This window comes from Dasypus novemcinctus, chromosome 23 (genome assembly GCF_030445035.2).
Source record: "Dasypus novemcinctus isolate mDasNov1 chromosome 23, mDasNov1.1.hap2, whole genome shotgun sequence".
Lineage (NCBI taxonomy): Eukaryota > Metazoa > Chordata > Mammalia > Cingulata > Dasypodidae > Dasypus > Dasypus novemcinctus.
The window spans coordinates 10,218,949-10,235,742 of record NC_080695.1 but is presented as its reverse complement, the minus strand read 5'-3'; the positions used below and the strand labels follow the sequence as shown (position 1 = coordinate 10,235,742).

Below are 16,794 nucleotides of genomic sequence, written 5' to 3'. Positions count from 1 at the left end.
TGATTATGATGACAATTGATGTCTGCTTTTTGGTTCTCACGGAGGCAGTTTTAGGGATCTCCCCTTGTGCACTAAGGCTGCAGATAATGCTTTTGTAGAGGTAAGTTCATTAATAAGTCCAGAAGAGTACTTGAAATAGAGAATATTAAAAATAACACATGTGACACAGTCACCAAAGAAGTTCTGATGTTTGCTCAAAGTTGTTCATAATTGATGATAAAATTTCATTCTCCAGTCAGTGCTCAGGAGGAGTTGAGGAAAGTAACTGGGGTGCATTTGACTGTGATGTGTGAGATGCCCCATGCCCTCCTTCACATTACTTAGGACACACTGTCCCACAGAGACATTGGGGAGCAAAGTGAGGGCACAGAATCCAGAGCCACTCACCAGAATTCATTTCTGGATTTTATTCACAAAGTAAATTGAGGTGTCTGGTCCTCTAGGATGCAGCTCCCTTGACTGATGAAGAAGTTCTTGGGGAAAGTCAGGCTCCACTTATGGTTCCTGGTCTCAACTCAACCTTAAGAACAGTAGGTTTTGTAGGTATCAAAATTACTCCACAGCCAAATTTCAGTGGGATCTGCAACAATTAAATACACACCAAGAACTATAAAATGAAGCATCAACTAGAAAAGAAATAAGAAGATATGACGCCTCAAGGACAATACAGCTCTACAAGCATAAAAACTACTGCTGGTCTCAGAGATCTTTGGTTCTTTAAAATTATTCTATAAGTTGGGTCAAGATTATACAGGGAAGCATCCAGCCATTCATTCATTCAACCATTTGTGTAGCAGTTCAAGCAAAACCATGTTGCTTTGAGTTCTTTTTCAATTTAAACTTTAAAAGAAATTTTTAAAAATTAAATCAGATTCTTAGGCATGATGGAAACTATTTTTTGAAATCTGTATAAAGTAAATTGTATGTATGCTGAAATATATCAGGTAATCATGAGCAGGTAATATACATTTTAATGGTATGAGCAGTCACTGGCTTCCAAGTAGTTGCTCCTACCCATTGACCCTATCCATTCTGATTAATGACAGGAAGAGGCTTGCAGGAAGCATTGTGCATTTGTTGCCTAACAACTCTTCTCAACCCCAAGTGAAAGGCAAATGGTGGATTTCTGATGATGTTCAGAATTTGACCAAGAATCTATACCCCATTCATGCCCACTCACTCTTTCTATGTTGGTGGAGCCACCAACTGTGTAAAATTCTTGTCCTAGTATAAAATCAGGAAACCTATGGTATAGGGTGAGCAGAGCTGGCCTCTGGAGGACAGGGAGCTGCCAGGCTACAAAGTGCCTCAGCTCAGGTGGCCCAGAGCTCTGCTTTTCTCTGGGCTGTGTTCCCAGTATGTACACATCAAAAGATATAACCACAAATAAGATGGAAACCAGCTCTATCTCCTCCTCCCCTCCCCTGCAGAGAACATGTTCAAGAGGAGAAGTTGACACATGAAATGCACTAGTCCTAGAAATAAGCCTTAATATCCTTGCTTGTTCTGAAACAGTGAAAACATTTCTTTTTTTTTCAAATTCTACTCAATTTATTCATTTTTAAAAAAGATATTACATTAAAAAAATATGAGGTTCCCATTTGCCCCCTCCACCCCCACCCCACCACTCCCCCACAATAACACTCTCCTCCATCATCATGTCACATCCATTGCATCTGGTGAGTACATCTCCGGGTATTGCTGCACCCCATGCCCCGTGTTCCACACCATAGCCCACACTTTACCACGTTCCATCCCATGGGCCATGGGAGGACATACAATATCTGGCAGTTGTCCCTGGGGCACCACCCAGGACAACTCCAAGTCCCAAGAATGCCTCCACATCTCTTCTCTTCCTCCCATTCCCCACACCCAGCAGCCACCATGGCCACTTTTTCCACATCAATGCCACATTTTCTCGATTATTAACCACAGTAGTTCATGAATAGAATATCATTAAGTCCACTCTGATCTTTACTGTATTCCTCCTTCCTGTGGACCTTGGCTTGGTTAGGTTCCTAAAAGGAGAGATTCTAAATCTATTTATAAATGTAAGACCCCAGTGTTATGATTTTAATTTCAAAAAGCATGTATATATTTTCCAGCAGACAGACACACATGCATATGCACATACTCATACCAAGTGTATACACAAATTTCATTCAAAATTAAAATATTTAATTTTTCCCCCAATACTCCAAGACACACTGATAATCATTGCTTAAGCATTTATCAAATGCCTACATTGGACAAAGCCCCATACAATGTACACTTGGGAGTCCATTGGTGGAATAAAATGAGGTGTTAGATTGGAGGGAAGGAAAGACTTTCTTCTTAGGAGGTACTAGGGATTGAACCCAGGACCTCATACATGGAAAACAGGCACTCAACCACTGAGCTACAATTTCTCTCCAAAGAGAGCTGTTTTTGTTTGTTTGCTTGTTTATTTTTAGGAGGTACTGGGGATCAAACCCAGGACCTCTTTATGGGAAGCAGGCATTCAACCATTTGCACTACATCCATGCCCCAAAAGACATTCTCATGGACAAAGAAAATATAGGGAACCAAAATAGATGGTTATGACCAGAAGCATTTGAGAGTCAGGCATAATAAGTGCCTTCAGTGGCCAATAAAATAGCAGAGGAGTTGATGGACCCTGGAGTAGACATGTAAGGTTTCACAGAAGAGATAGGTATTGAATTTGTCCTTAATGAATGAATAGAAATGGAGTTCAGTTTACCAAATGGCCAAGGTATCCCTGGATAGTGGGAATCCTTCACACCTGGCAGTAAAGTTTTCAATGATCAGTTTCCAAACTTGGCCACTTGTGTGCCTTAATGGGGGAGTTCTGTTTATTTTTAACTCATCCTTGCATCTACTAGTTTTTATAAAATACACTTGCAGAAATACTGTAGCAGAAATTGGTCCTACAAAAATAAGTATAAAACAAATATACAAATATACCAGTAACAAGTATGCTACTTCTTACATACATACATATTATTTACATTCTCAAAAATTAAAATCTCCATCTTGTTTTGTCCATAATACTAAGAATGTCTGAGAAAGAGGAAAAACAATAAAAGGGCAAGTTATAGCACAAAACATTTATATTTCTGCTTTTAAAAGGTTGTTCATTACAAATCTATGAACATATTACTTTTTGGGCATGTCCTAAGAGCAAAGTTAAGTTTCCTATGACCTACTACATTTTATAAGTGAATTGTTTCATTCTGTTTTGTTCTCTCACAGAAAAATTACAGGACGGTACAGGTGAAAATTCTTTTTTCTAGAAAGGCTGTCTGAATTAAGAATTATATTAAATAGAAAGTCACTCTATTTGAAATTCCATGGGGGAGCTTTTAAAGCCACAATTTGAAATGAGTCATGTATTGCAATGTTTTTTATGCTCATTGGTGATACTAATGTCTACTCATTGTTTGAGAACCTTTGTCATAAGGGAGTTTCTGTAAGTGCTGCAGGAGGAAAAGGTCATACAGAAGTCATGGTTAGGTAGTTGTTGTGCTACATGATTATGCACAACACTTCTGAAAAGAGAATTTAAAACTTGGCTCAAGTTGAAATGGACTGCAAGTAATCCTATCACACTAATCAGCATTGCCAATAAAGTCATCATTGTTTACAAAGCAAAAGAATTAGAACTTCAGAACTGAAGAGCTCTTAAAGCTCATAGATTTTCTAAAATAGAATCTTTGGCCAATAAAATAACTTATTAAGAATGAATGAACACTTTCTTTTTGGGGAGCATTGAGTTAAAAAGCTCCCAATAGAATAATATTGAAGCAGAAAGCTTATTGTCTGACCTGTGTTTCTTCACAGGGTTTGAAGGAGAAGTGCTGCAGGACACCGGTGATGGCCAATTTGATGTTTATGAGAGTGAACCACATGCCAATGCAGTTTTGGGGCCCAGCTCCAAAGGGGAGGTATGTGTAAGGATCTATGCTTTCCTTGTTCTCCTTACTGAATCTGGATGCACAACATAGATGAAAACAAGTTAATGAAGATAACAAGCCCAAGAGCTATGTGTTTGGGCATCTAACATAGAACCCTCAATCATTAGCATACAAGTTTTTTGTGGGCTCCTCACTGAAATTCTACTCTGGTTGTTCTGCTATGAAATTGAAAGCTATGCTGTCTTTCCATCCATCTTATCCTAGAAGGGCTTGTAGTTTTGTCAAGATGAGATTAATGCTGTTTAATAGAAAATATATCTGTAAACACTTAACTTACTGTCAGGGTGGTGAGATTTCACACTTTGAATTGCACATGAGATTGACTGAAAGTAAGAAGGGTACTGCCTAAACTCCTACTTATGATTCTCGTATGCTCATTTGGGAGAAGGCATGACAATGTCTCCCAGGATTTACTTTATTTTCTCTTCCCTGATCTTTCCTTATTTCTTCATTCTTTGTTTTAATCCTCCTCTTCCTCTTCCTCCTTCTCATTCTCCTCTTGATTTTCCTCCATCTCTGTCTCCTAAAATGTTTTTACCTTGGATAATTTACATAGGTCTATCCACTACTGTAGTATAACAGGTACTCTTGTGTATGAGTTCCACTCTGTAAATATTACTTACAGCTTATGCCCATGTTTTATCCAAATTTGATTCCATTAAGGAAAATTTTTGATTTGGGAAAGTCATAATAGGATTTTGCGTCTGTGTTTTAAAATGTCCCAGAATTTTGGAGAACATACTAGAACACTTACAGGTTAGATAGTGTGATACACTTCAAAATAGTATGAGTAAGGGCAGAGCAGTGGTGGTATGTGGATTGGGGCAGCAGCCATGAGGTGATGGCTGTTGGGTTGGTGATGGACGTGTTGAGATACAACAGTAGAATTCTATAGATAAGGGAGCATCTCAAAAATTCTTAGCAGATGGTTTTTACCATTTTGATTTCTCACAGCCTGCCATGTTCACAACACTTGGTAAGCACTAATATCTGAATGAATCTAGGAGAAATAGGCAGTGGCCTCTGATTTTATGTTAATGAAAGTGCAAGTTCTGGAGTTCCTGAATTTGTAGGAACAGAGAACTCTCTGTTCTCTCCAAACTCTCTGGTCCAGAAAACAGAGAACTTGGTCATCTTTGAGTTTCTCTTTCAATAAGTACTATGAGTAGACTCTGTGTAGATCTAGAGACTCTATGACAATAAGGCCTGGATTCTGTATTAGGAAGCTTGACAGTGGCTAACAAAATTTAGATAAGTCCTGATTTGCCAGCAAGTGCCCTTAAAAGTTTACTTTAAATTTTGCTTTCTAACACATAAATCTGAAAGCATCAAGTCCTTCCAGAGTTAAAATTGTGCCCAAATCCTGACCTTGTCTCTTGTATTAAAAAAAGATATTTAATAAAAATATACAAGCAAGTGATTGTCAAGGCCCACATTTGTCATTCATCCTGAGATGTCACAATGTGCTCAACCAGCTTGGATCAGGATGTATTTCCTTCCAAGGTACCAGCTACCTTTCAGGATGGAACTCCTCAGACTCTGGCCAGATTTTGGGGCCCCAGTGGATAATAAAGGTTGGTATCATCACCACTGCCCCTTTGGGAATGAGCGCCCCATTGATTTCCACGTCTTTCTTATAGGCCCTCTCAAGTCTGCCAGTGACTGGATAAATTCTGAGAGCCTCATTCACCACTATGTCAAGATACTCCCTCTGGACAATGGCATCATATGTGGGTGATGCCTGCAAAGCAAGAAACCGAGTTGAGTAAGTTGAGATTCACTATTAACTTTCAACTCAGTGCAATGCTATGAAGTGTTAGGAGCTCCAAAGAACAAATTACACTGGGAAGCAACAGGAACAATTACAGAACATTTTTACACCTATCATGTCCTTTGCCCTGCTCAATGCTCCTTTTAGATGTAAGGAGCTGTTATGTATATGGGAGATGCTTGGGACCATGTCCTAAATAGAGCCTGGAGTCTTAGCATAATCATTGAAGGATGCTTTCTCAGATGAACAAAGGTTACTAATAGACAATGGCCTTTGGATTCAAGTAAGACAGGCCAAAGACACTGCCCATTTTCCAATAAGAGGCCACGTGTGTCAAGGAAGAGAATGAGTAGAAAATCCTGCTCCACATTGTACTAAGGCTCTTAAGCTTACAAACCCTGCTTGCTAACTCTTCTGATAATTTGAAGAAATTGGAGAAAACCTTTCCATTATATAAAAACTCTGAATAATTTTGAGGAGAATCTGCCTCCTTTCCATCCCAAATATGAGAAAAGAATGTTATTTTTGGATGTTCCCCTGGCAACAATTTCAGCTCCATGAAAAGTCATAAAGATGATGGGGAAGTATGCATGCCCCCTGCTCACCATATGCGCCCCCCACTCAACTTGTAACTGTCTGAGTGTAGCTCCAGGGTCTGATTGTGAGCTTTCAAGGGATCCCTTTGTTTTCACCTCCCTGCCAAACCAGTCCTTCAGCCACAGTGCAGGCAGAGAGCTGAGCACAGTGCTGGTGATATGTGTCTTTGTCACTCTGTTTTATATATAAATCATTATATATTTTTAACTCTTTATTTTGAAATCCTTTCAAACTTCCAGGACCATTGCAAAAATAAATACCAACCTCATATAGAAATTTCTGAGAGATGCAGATTGATGGTGTCTGCGTGAGTGCACCTTATAGTTTCTTCTGCAAAGAAGTGGCTGAGCAGCATTGGAAATTTTTCTGGACCAGGCTGTTCTGGGGTTTTGCAGGGCAGGAGGTGTCTGGACATTGATTTGATGGGATGGTGACAGAGAAAATTCATGTAAAAGGTAGAATTTAGGGTCTCTGTCATGGAGATCAGGGCTGCATGCTGGATGCTTCCCCCTGGGGTGGGTGGCACTGTGGTGGTGATTCCTGGAAGCTCTGCTGCCCTGGGGAATTCATAAGCTCTGAGCAGGCTGTTTGGGGGATTGCAGGGCAGGAGGTGTTTGGAAACCGATTTGATGAGACAGAGATGGAGGAGGTTTTTGTGACACATGGAATTTTGGGTTTCTGACATGGAGATCTGAGCTTCCGACTAGAGCCTCACCCCCTAGGGCTGGCAGCTGATCTGCAGAGGTTCTTCAATTGTTTGTAATACAGAGACACCCCCAGCAGACTGTTTTGGGGACTTGCAGGGTGGGAGGTATCCTGAAGGCGACTTGGTGAGACGGTGACAGAAGAGACTCTTGTGAGAGGGGAAATTTTGGGTTTCTGACACAGAGGTCAGAGTTTGCAGATGGGACCCTCCCCCATAGGGCTGGTGCCCAGCTGTGGGAATCCCTGAAGGCTGTGTTGCACTGCAGTGCTCCCAGGCTCGCTGTTAACTGGATTCATGGTTCCGAGGTCTGTGTTCCCTAAACCCTGGTGGCCTACACCCCAGAGACTCACACCTCTTGAGTCTGCAATATCACAGATTTCCCATCCCTGAATCCACCATGCCCTGAGGGCCATCTCAGGTCCTTGATTGTCCTAGCCCTAGGCATTTGCATTTTTTTTCTTTTCTTTCCTTTTTCTCTTTTTTTAAAATTGTCTTGGTTCCTAATATTGCATTATCTCCTAGTCTTTTCTCCCATTGTATTCCCCAAGGTCCTTTTTCATTTATTTGGGTTTTTTTTTTCTTTCTTCTTTTCTTTTTCTTGCTTGTTTCCCACCCTCTTCTTTGCCCACCCCCCCCATTTTTCTTCTCTTTTTATCTTTTCTCTCTTTTTCTTCTTATTTTATTTTATATTAATTATACAATAGGTGCAGCAAGGAATGCCTCACATCTGCTGGGTTTCCTCATCCTCCATTTCCTTGTTTCTGTGTGAATTGATTTTGACCACCTACACTATCCCCTTTCCCCCACATCTTGCTATCCTCCATCATCTACTGTCTCTCCTACATTCCACCTCCCTTTCTTAGGTCCCCAAATTGTTTAACTTTTAAATTCTAATACCTTTGTTTTGTTTTCTGTCTTTTATCCACTCTTGATATTATTGTTTTTCTTTTCTCTTTCCCTCTCTCATGAAAACACTGGCTTTTTAATTCATACTATATTCCTCCCCATATTCAGTTGACTATCTCATTGTAGGTACTCTACTTACTGCTATAACTCTACACAACTTACACAAATCTAATATCCATTCTCCCAGATCTCACATTGTTGCTCTATTAACTTTTATTATCAATACTACTTTACACATTATTTTTCCTACAAAATTTCCTTTCCCTGGCTCTAATATTTTCCTTCAAAGTGAACTTAGCCAGCAACAAGAAATTAGAGTATGAAGAACAAAGTGACAAAGAGAAGATATAACACTTATGCAAGAACAACTGCTAATTAACCCCCAAGACTAGACAAAGAAATTAAGGAACTGATTAAACCCATCAAGATAAAAAGATGACCAGAGAGCAACCAAAAACTACAAACCAAACCAGTAATCAGATAAACATGGCTGAATCCAATGAACAAACTAAAAACCAGGAAGGGGAGCAGAACTTCGGACAAGTAATTAAAGATCTCAGAACATATATTAGAGACCAACTTAATGAAGTAAAGGAAGAGTTTAAAAATATTAAGAAAACAGTTGGAAAGGAAATTGTAGACATATGCAAAAAGATAACAGAAAAGATGGGAATGAACATTACAGTTTGAGAAATCAAAAATACACGCGCAGCAAATAGCAGCATATTAGATGAGGCAGAAGAGAGAATTAGCGATTTGGAAGATAGTGCATTGGAGACCAAACAGATAGTAGAATTGATGGATAAAAAGTTAGAAAAAATCCAACTAGGACTTAGGGACCTAAATGACAATGCAAAATGCACAAACATACATATTATAGGCATTCCAGAAGGAGAAGAGAAAGGAAAGGGGAAAGAAAGTGCGTTGGAGAAAATAATGGCTGAAAACTCCCCAAATTTACCAAGAGAGATGGATATACATGTCCAGGAAGCACAATGCACCCCAACATCGTAAACCCCAACAGGCCCACACCAAGACATATACTTGTCAAATTATCCAATGCTCAAGACAAAGAGAAAATTCTAAAAGCAGCAAAGGAAAAGAAAACCATCACATACGAGGATGGCTCCATAAGATTAAGTGCTGATTTCTCATCTGAAACCATGGAGGCAAGAAGGCAGTGGTATGATATAGTCAAGGTACTAAAAGAAAAAAATGTCCAACCAAGAATACTCTACCCAGCTAAACAAGCATTGAAAAATGATGGAGAGTTCAAAATATTCACATATAAACAGAAATTGAAAGAGTATGCCAACAAGAATCCTCCTCTTCAAGAAATACTAAAGGGACTTCTACAGGAAGAAAGGAAAACACAGGAGAGGCAGAGTTGGAGGAGAGTGTAAAAGCAACAACAACAAAAAAAGAGAAGAAAAAACAAACAAACAAAATATGACAAACACAAGTCCAAACAAAATATGGCAAACATAAATAATTCCTTGAACTTAATAACACTGAATGTCAACAGATTAAACTCACCTATCAAAAGATTCAGACTGGGACATTGGATAGGGAAATATGACCCATCTATATGCTGTTTACAAGAAACACATCTTAGACCCAGAGATTCATGGACACTGAAAATGAATGGTTGGAAAACAATCTTACAAGCAAACAATAACCAAAAAAAGACAGCAGTAGCTATATTAATATCAGACAAAATAGACTTTAAATGTGAAACAATTGTGATAGACGGATACTTCATATTAGTGAAAGGGACAATTTCTCAGGAAGAATAACAATCATAAATATTTATGCTCCATACAAGGGCACCTCCAAATACGTGAGGCAAACACTGGAAAAACTAAGTGAAATAATAGATGCATCTACAATTATAGTGGGAGATTTTAATACACCACTATCAACTTTGGACAGAACATCGCAAAAGAGAATCACTAAAGAAAAAAATATTTGAACAGTATATTAGAGGAGCTGGATCTAATAGACATATACAGATCATTACACCTGAATACAGCAGGATATACATTTTTCTCAAGTGCACATGGATCATTCTCCAAGATAGACCATATGCTAGGCCACAGAGAAAGGCTTAATGAATTCAGAAAGATCAAAATCATACAAAATAATATCTCTGACCACAGTGGAGTGAAACTGGAAATCTGCAAGGGCCAGAGGCCCAGATTTCACACCAAAATATGGAAATTAAACAGCACACTCTTAGAAAAACAGTGGGTCAAAGAGGAAATCTCAAAAGAAATCAATAACTACCTTGAAACAAATGATAATTATAACACAACATACCAAAATTTATGGGATGCAGCAAAAGCAGTACTGAGAGTGAAAGTTATAGCCATCAATTAATACATTGAAAAAGAAGAAAGAGCAAAAATTGAAGAACTAACTGCAGATTTGGAGGAATTAGTAAAAAAACAACAAAGTAACCCCATAGGAAGAAGAAAGAAAGAAAGAACAAAGATAAGAGCAGAACTAAATGAAATAGAAAATAAGAAAGCCCTTGAAAAGATAAACAAGACCAAGAGCTGGTTCTTTAAGAAGATCAATAAAATTGACAACCCTTTAGTGAGACAAAGAAAAAAAGAGAGAAGGTGCAAATACACAAAATAAGAAAGGAGAAAGGAGATGTCACCACTGACCCTGAAGAAATAAAGACTATCATAAAAGGATACTTCGAAAAACTATATTCTAACAAAAATGACAATTCAGAGGAAATGGACAAATTCCTAGAAACACATAAGCAGCCTACATTGATGAAAGAAGAAATTGATGATCCTAACAAACCAATCACAAGTAAAGAGATAGAATCAGTCATTAAAAACCTACCAACTAAAAAGAGCCCAGGGCAAAATAGCTTCAGAGGTGAATTTTACAAAACTTTCCAGAAAGAACTAACACCAATCCTGCTGAAAGTCTTTCAAAAAATGGAAATAGAAGGAACATTACCGAACTCATTCTATGATGCCACCTTTACCCTAGGACCAAAGCCAAACAAAGACACCAAAAGAAAGGAAAATTACAGATCAATTTCTCTAATGAACATAGATGCAAAAATACTCAACAAAATACTTGCTAACTGTATTCAACAACACATTGAATGAAAGTACACTATGACCAAGTGGGATTCATTGTGAGTATGCAAGGATGGTTCAACATAAGAAAATCAATCAATTTAATACACCATATAAACAGACTGAAGGAAAAAAATCACATGATTATATCTACAGATGCAGAAAAAGCATTTGACAAAATACAGCACCCTTTCTTGAACAAACAGTCCAAAAGATCAGAATACAAGGAAATTTTTTGAACATGATAAACAGTATATATGAAAAACCAACAGCCAACATTGGTTACAATAGAGAAATCTGAAAATCCTTCCCTCTAAGATCAGGAACAAGACAAGGATGCCCACTCTCTCCCCTTCTATTTAACATTGTATTAGAAGTACTTGCTCAAGCACTGAGGCAAGAACCAGATATAAAAGGCATTCAAATTGGAAAGGAAGAAGCCAAAATTTCATTATTTTCATATGACATGATTCTATACATAGAAAACCCTGGGAGGTCTACAACAAAGCTTCTAGAACTTATAAATGAGTTTAGAAAAGAAGCAGGTTATAAGATCAATGCAAAAAGATCAGTAGCATTTCTGTACATCAATAATGGGCAAACTTAGGAGAAAATCAAGAAAAAAATACCATTTACAATAGTAAATTTAAAAAATCAAATACCTAGGAATGAATTTAACTAAAGAGGTAAAGAACTTATACACAGAGAACTACACAAGACTGTTCAAGGAACTCAAAGAAGACCTAAATAAATGGAAGAATATTCCCTGTTCATGAATAGGAAGACTAAATATTATTAAGATGTCTATCCTACCAAAACTGATCTACACATTCAATGCAATCCAAATAAAAATCAACACAACCTTCTTTAAGGAACTAGAAGAACTAACTATGAAATTTATTTGGAAAGGAAAGAGGCCCCAAATAGCCAAAGACATATTGAAAAAGAAAAACAAAATTGGAGGAATTACACTACCTGACTTCAAAACATACTACAAAGCTACAGTAGTGAAAACAGCATGATATTGGCATAAGGAGAGACACACGGACCAATGGAACCGAATTGAGACTTCTGATATAGATCCTCATATATATAGCCTTATAATATTTGATAAAGCCACCAAGCCCTCTCAACTGGGAGAGAATGGCCTATTTAACAAATGGTGCCTGGAGAACTGGATATCCATATGTAAAAGAATGAAAGAGGATTACCATCTCACACCTTATACAAAAATCAACTCAAGATGGATCAAAGACCTAAATATAAGAGCCAAGTCCATAAAAACTTTGGAAAGCAGTGTAGGGAAACATCTGCAAGACCTCGTTAATAGGAAATGGCTTCATGAACTTCACATTAAAAGCACAAGCAGCAAAAGAACAAATAGAAAAATGGGACTTCCTCAAAATTAAAGCCTTCTGCACATCAAAGGAGTTTCTCAAGGAAGTGAAAAGGGAGCCTACACAATGGGAGAAAATATTTGGTAACCGTATATCAGATAGGAGACTTATAACTTGCATATATAAAGAAAATATATCTTGAAAATAAAAAGATAAACAACCCATTTAAAAAATGGGAAAAAGATTTAAAGACATTTCGCCAAAGAAGAAATACAAATGGCTAAAAAGCACATGAAAATATACTCCAAATCTCTAGCTATCAGGGAAATGCAAATCAAAACTACAATGAAATACGATCTTAGTCCCATAAGATTGGCAGCTATGAGAGAAAACAGAAGAATACAAATGCTGGAGAGGATGTGGAGGAATGGGAATACTCATCCACTGCTGGTGGGAATGCAGAAGGATCCAGCCATTCTGTAGGACAGTTTGGCAGTTTCTCAAAAAACTAGCCATAGATTTGCCATATGACCCAGCAATTCCACTGCTGGGTATATACCCAGCAGAACTGAAAACAAGTACACCATCTGATATATGCACACCAATGTTCATAGCAGCATTGTTCGCTATGGCCAAAAGTTGGAATCAACCCAAATGCCCATCAACAGAAGAATGGATAAATAAAATGTGGTATATACATACAATGCAATACTACTCAGCTTTAAGAACAAATGCACTACAAACACACGTGATAACATGGATGAATCTTGAGAACCTTATGTTGAGTGAAGCAACCCAGACATTGAAGGACAAATACTACATGACCTCAATGATATGAAATAAGTAATCCAAGCTGCCTCATAGAGATAGAGACTAGATGATAGGCTTACAGGAAATCAGGGGCTAGAGGAAGGATATAAGCTGACATCTACATGGGTGAAATCAATGATAAGCTGGAGGTAAGTATGTGTACAAAGAAGGGATAAAATGGGGGCATAGGGCTACCTTTAGGTGGGGCTTTGCAGGCTTGAGGGGGACTAGGGAAGGGAGGATGGGTAATATTGCCCAAGAAATTGGGTGGAGGGTGGGGCAACATATGAACATAGGAGATGGTTAGGTGTTGGTTGAGAGTATAATGCTGAGAAAATCTTTCAAAAATATAATATGGAAAGTTACCTGTTTAAGATACTTAATGGGGATAATCTGATGCAGGACAGACTCCTAGGGAATATCTGAATGCTCATTTTGCCAGAGTGGGTTATATCATTGGGTAGAGACCCATATAATGAGAGTGAAGGTATATCCACATCCTGGGGAGGACTGATGCCATCAAATAGAGGGATTTCTATCTCTCAAGAGAATTGGTGGCTCCCAGGGCATTAGGGCAGTTGAGTATGTCAAGCCCTCAACACTGTTGCAAGTATCTCTGAACATGGCTCTTCAAGAAATGAAGATTGACTGTCACTGTGGGCCCTTAGGGGAGGGCAAAAGAGGTATTGAATAGATGGAACCAATGTAACTGTGTGGTCAATAGAAGTGTTTCACAAGTGTACGCAAGGATGGATATAAGACATGTAAAATTACACCAAAAATATATAGGGACGAATAGGCTAAAATGTAAATAATAATGTAAAATATAAGATAACTAAAAATTTAGAAAATTGTATACTCTAAAATATAAACCACAATGTAAACACAAATGTTTCCTTGTTTGAAAGCTATTGTCTCAATATCTGTACATCAGTTTCAGTAAATATGGTATGAATATGTTAAAAGATTATTGCTGTGGAAGGGAAAAGGTTTTATGTTGGATATGTGGGAGTACTGTATATTGTATATATGAATTACTGTGATCTATGGCTCTTGTGAAGATATGCTTAATAATTAGAAAAAAGAAAAGAAAAAAGTAGAATGTAGAATTTTTCCAAATTAATATGTATTCTATATCTAACCTTTAAACTCATTGCTATATTCCATTTTACTATTAAGAGAACCTGGCAGTATATTGGGCTTCACTTTTCAGGAAGTTTTGAATCACAGAGAGGTTCAACGATGGCAGTGGAGGAATACTGGTGTGGGATGTTATTGACAGGGGACACATGGTTGGCAGGGCGTATATCCAGGGTACATAAAAATGTTTGGATATTTTCATAGTGGATACAATTAAAAACAACAACTGAGGGAGTGCTGAGATCCTAGCCAGGTGAGCTCTATCACAATCCCTAAAGGAACAGCAACAATCTCCCAAGTGCAATGGCAAAGACCAAAAAAAGAATGAAGATCCAACAATGAGCCCCTGATACTAATGACTATGCTTGTGAGCCTGTGCACCTGAAATAAGAACAAGGCCTAGAGCAGCAGTGTGCCTAAGAGTTACCTCCTGAGAGCCTCTGTGTTGCTCAAATGTGGCCAGTCTCGAAGTCAAACTCAGCATGTAAATTCGTTGCCTTCCCCCCAGCATTGGATATGACTCCCAGGGATGAGCCTCCCTGGTGCCGAGAGATCACTACTAAGTACCAACTGATGGTTCAACTCGGAGCAGCAGAATATCCCTGTCTACATATAATAACAGGAGTTAAAATGCTTTTTACCTAATTCAAGGGGGAAATGGAATGAACAAATGAGTTTATATGGCTCCGAGTACGTAAAAAATAGCTGGGAGGTTATCAAAGGGGTTGCCCTTATGCACACCTGAGCAGAGTCTCAGAGACAGATAAAGTAGATACAACCCCAGGTATTGGTTCTTCTGAAGGCTACAGAGACCCACAGGTTTTATGATCATGGCAGATGGAGTTCACAGCCATGTCAGTGGATCCTTCTTTGGATTTTATGTTTCTGTGTGATGGAGCTGGACTCAGATGTGATCTCTTTTCACATCTCCTGTTACTTTACCAGAATTGTAGTTGGTGCTGGGGTTTAAGATATATCTAGGGGATCTGAATCTCTGGACTGACCATATGATAGCCAGGCCCTGAGCCTCAACAGACTTCAGCTCCTACACTTTGGTTTATTGGACTTACCCCACTCAGCTAACATGGAGGTGAAGAAGGTCAACCACCACACCATGGAGCCAAGATTGACTACCACTGAAAGCAGGAGGATTGCATCCAGCATCCATGTGGAATCTAAGCCCCCTCTTGACATAGATGTGGAATGGACACAACCAATCTAAGGTCCAAAGAATGGAGGAATGGAATATGGATTAGAGTGGAGTTACTGATATTCTATTCATGAACTATTGTGATTAGTAATTGAAGAAGATATGGTATTGGTGTGGAGAAAGTTGCCATGGTGGCTCCTGGGTGTGGGGAATGGGAGGAAATGATGAGATGTGGAGGCATTTTCAGGACTTGGAGTTGTCCTGGGTGGTGCTGCAGGGACAATTACCAGACATTGTAGGTCCTCCTATGGCCCACTGGATGGAACATGGGAGAGTGTGGGCTATGATTTGGACCATTGACCACAAGGTGCAGCGATGCTCAGAGATGTATTCACTAAATGCAATGTATGTGTCATGATGATGGAGGAGAAAGTTGCTATGGGGGGAGTAGTTGTGGTGAGGGGGGTGCGGGGTATATGGGGACCTCATATTTTTTAATGTAATATTTTAAAAAATGAATAAAGACAAAAAAAAAAAAGAAAAATATCATAAAACTTTGTTTTTTATGTTTTGTCTCCTGGGGATGGGTCTCCCTGGTGCCAAGGGAATCCTACCAATCACAAACTCATGATGCAACTAGAAAAAGATCTTGAAAGAAAAAGTGGAAATGGCACAGACAAATGCATTTATATGGCTAAGAGTCTTTAAAAAAGAGGAGATCATCAGATGGTTTGCACTTATGCCACATCAGCAGGATCCCAGAGATAGCCAAAGTAGATACAGCCCCAGGTACTGGTGCTCCTGAGGGCTATGGAGAAACACAGATTCTGTAGTCATGGCAGATGGCTCTGGAGTTCAGTGCCTTGTCAGTGGGTCTTACTTTGGAATTTGCGTTCCTGATTGTGATGGAGATTGACTCAGATGTGACCTCTCTTCACATGCCTCTTCTGTCACTTTTACTGCTGGGGTTGGTGTATACTCAGGAGACTTGAATCTTTGAACTCTTTATGTGCCAGCTGGGTCCTGAGGCTCAGCAGAGTAGCAACTCCTACTCTCCAGTTCGTTGGATTTACCCTGGTCAGCCAACAGGGAGGTGAAGATGGTCATCCACCACACCAGGGAAACGAGAGTGCCTTCAACTCCAAGCAGGAGAATTGCATCCATCAACCATGTGGAATCTAAGCCCCCTCTCAATATAGAGATGGAGTGGACATCACCATCCCAGGGATCACAGGATTGCAGAATAAAATACGGATTAGACTGGACTTACTAGGATTCTACTATAGAACTATAGTGACT

General features: G+C 38.9%; 1 protein-coding gene across 1 annotated transcript in view; it reads right to left on the bottom strand.

Moving 5' to 3' along the window:
• Positions 1-484: 484 nt before the first annotated feature.
• LOC101412004 (cytochrome P450 3A8-like) overlaps positions 485-16,794 on the bottom strand; it is a 59,611-nt gene continuing 43,301 nt past the window's right edge. The window contains 3 exon segments of the mRNA XM_023587533.1: positions 485-580; positions 3,825-3,987; positions 5,489-5,715. Of these exon segments, the coding sequence (XP_023443301.1) occupies positions 485-580; positions 3,825-3,987; positions 5,489-5,715 (486 nt within the window).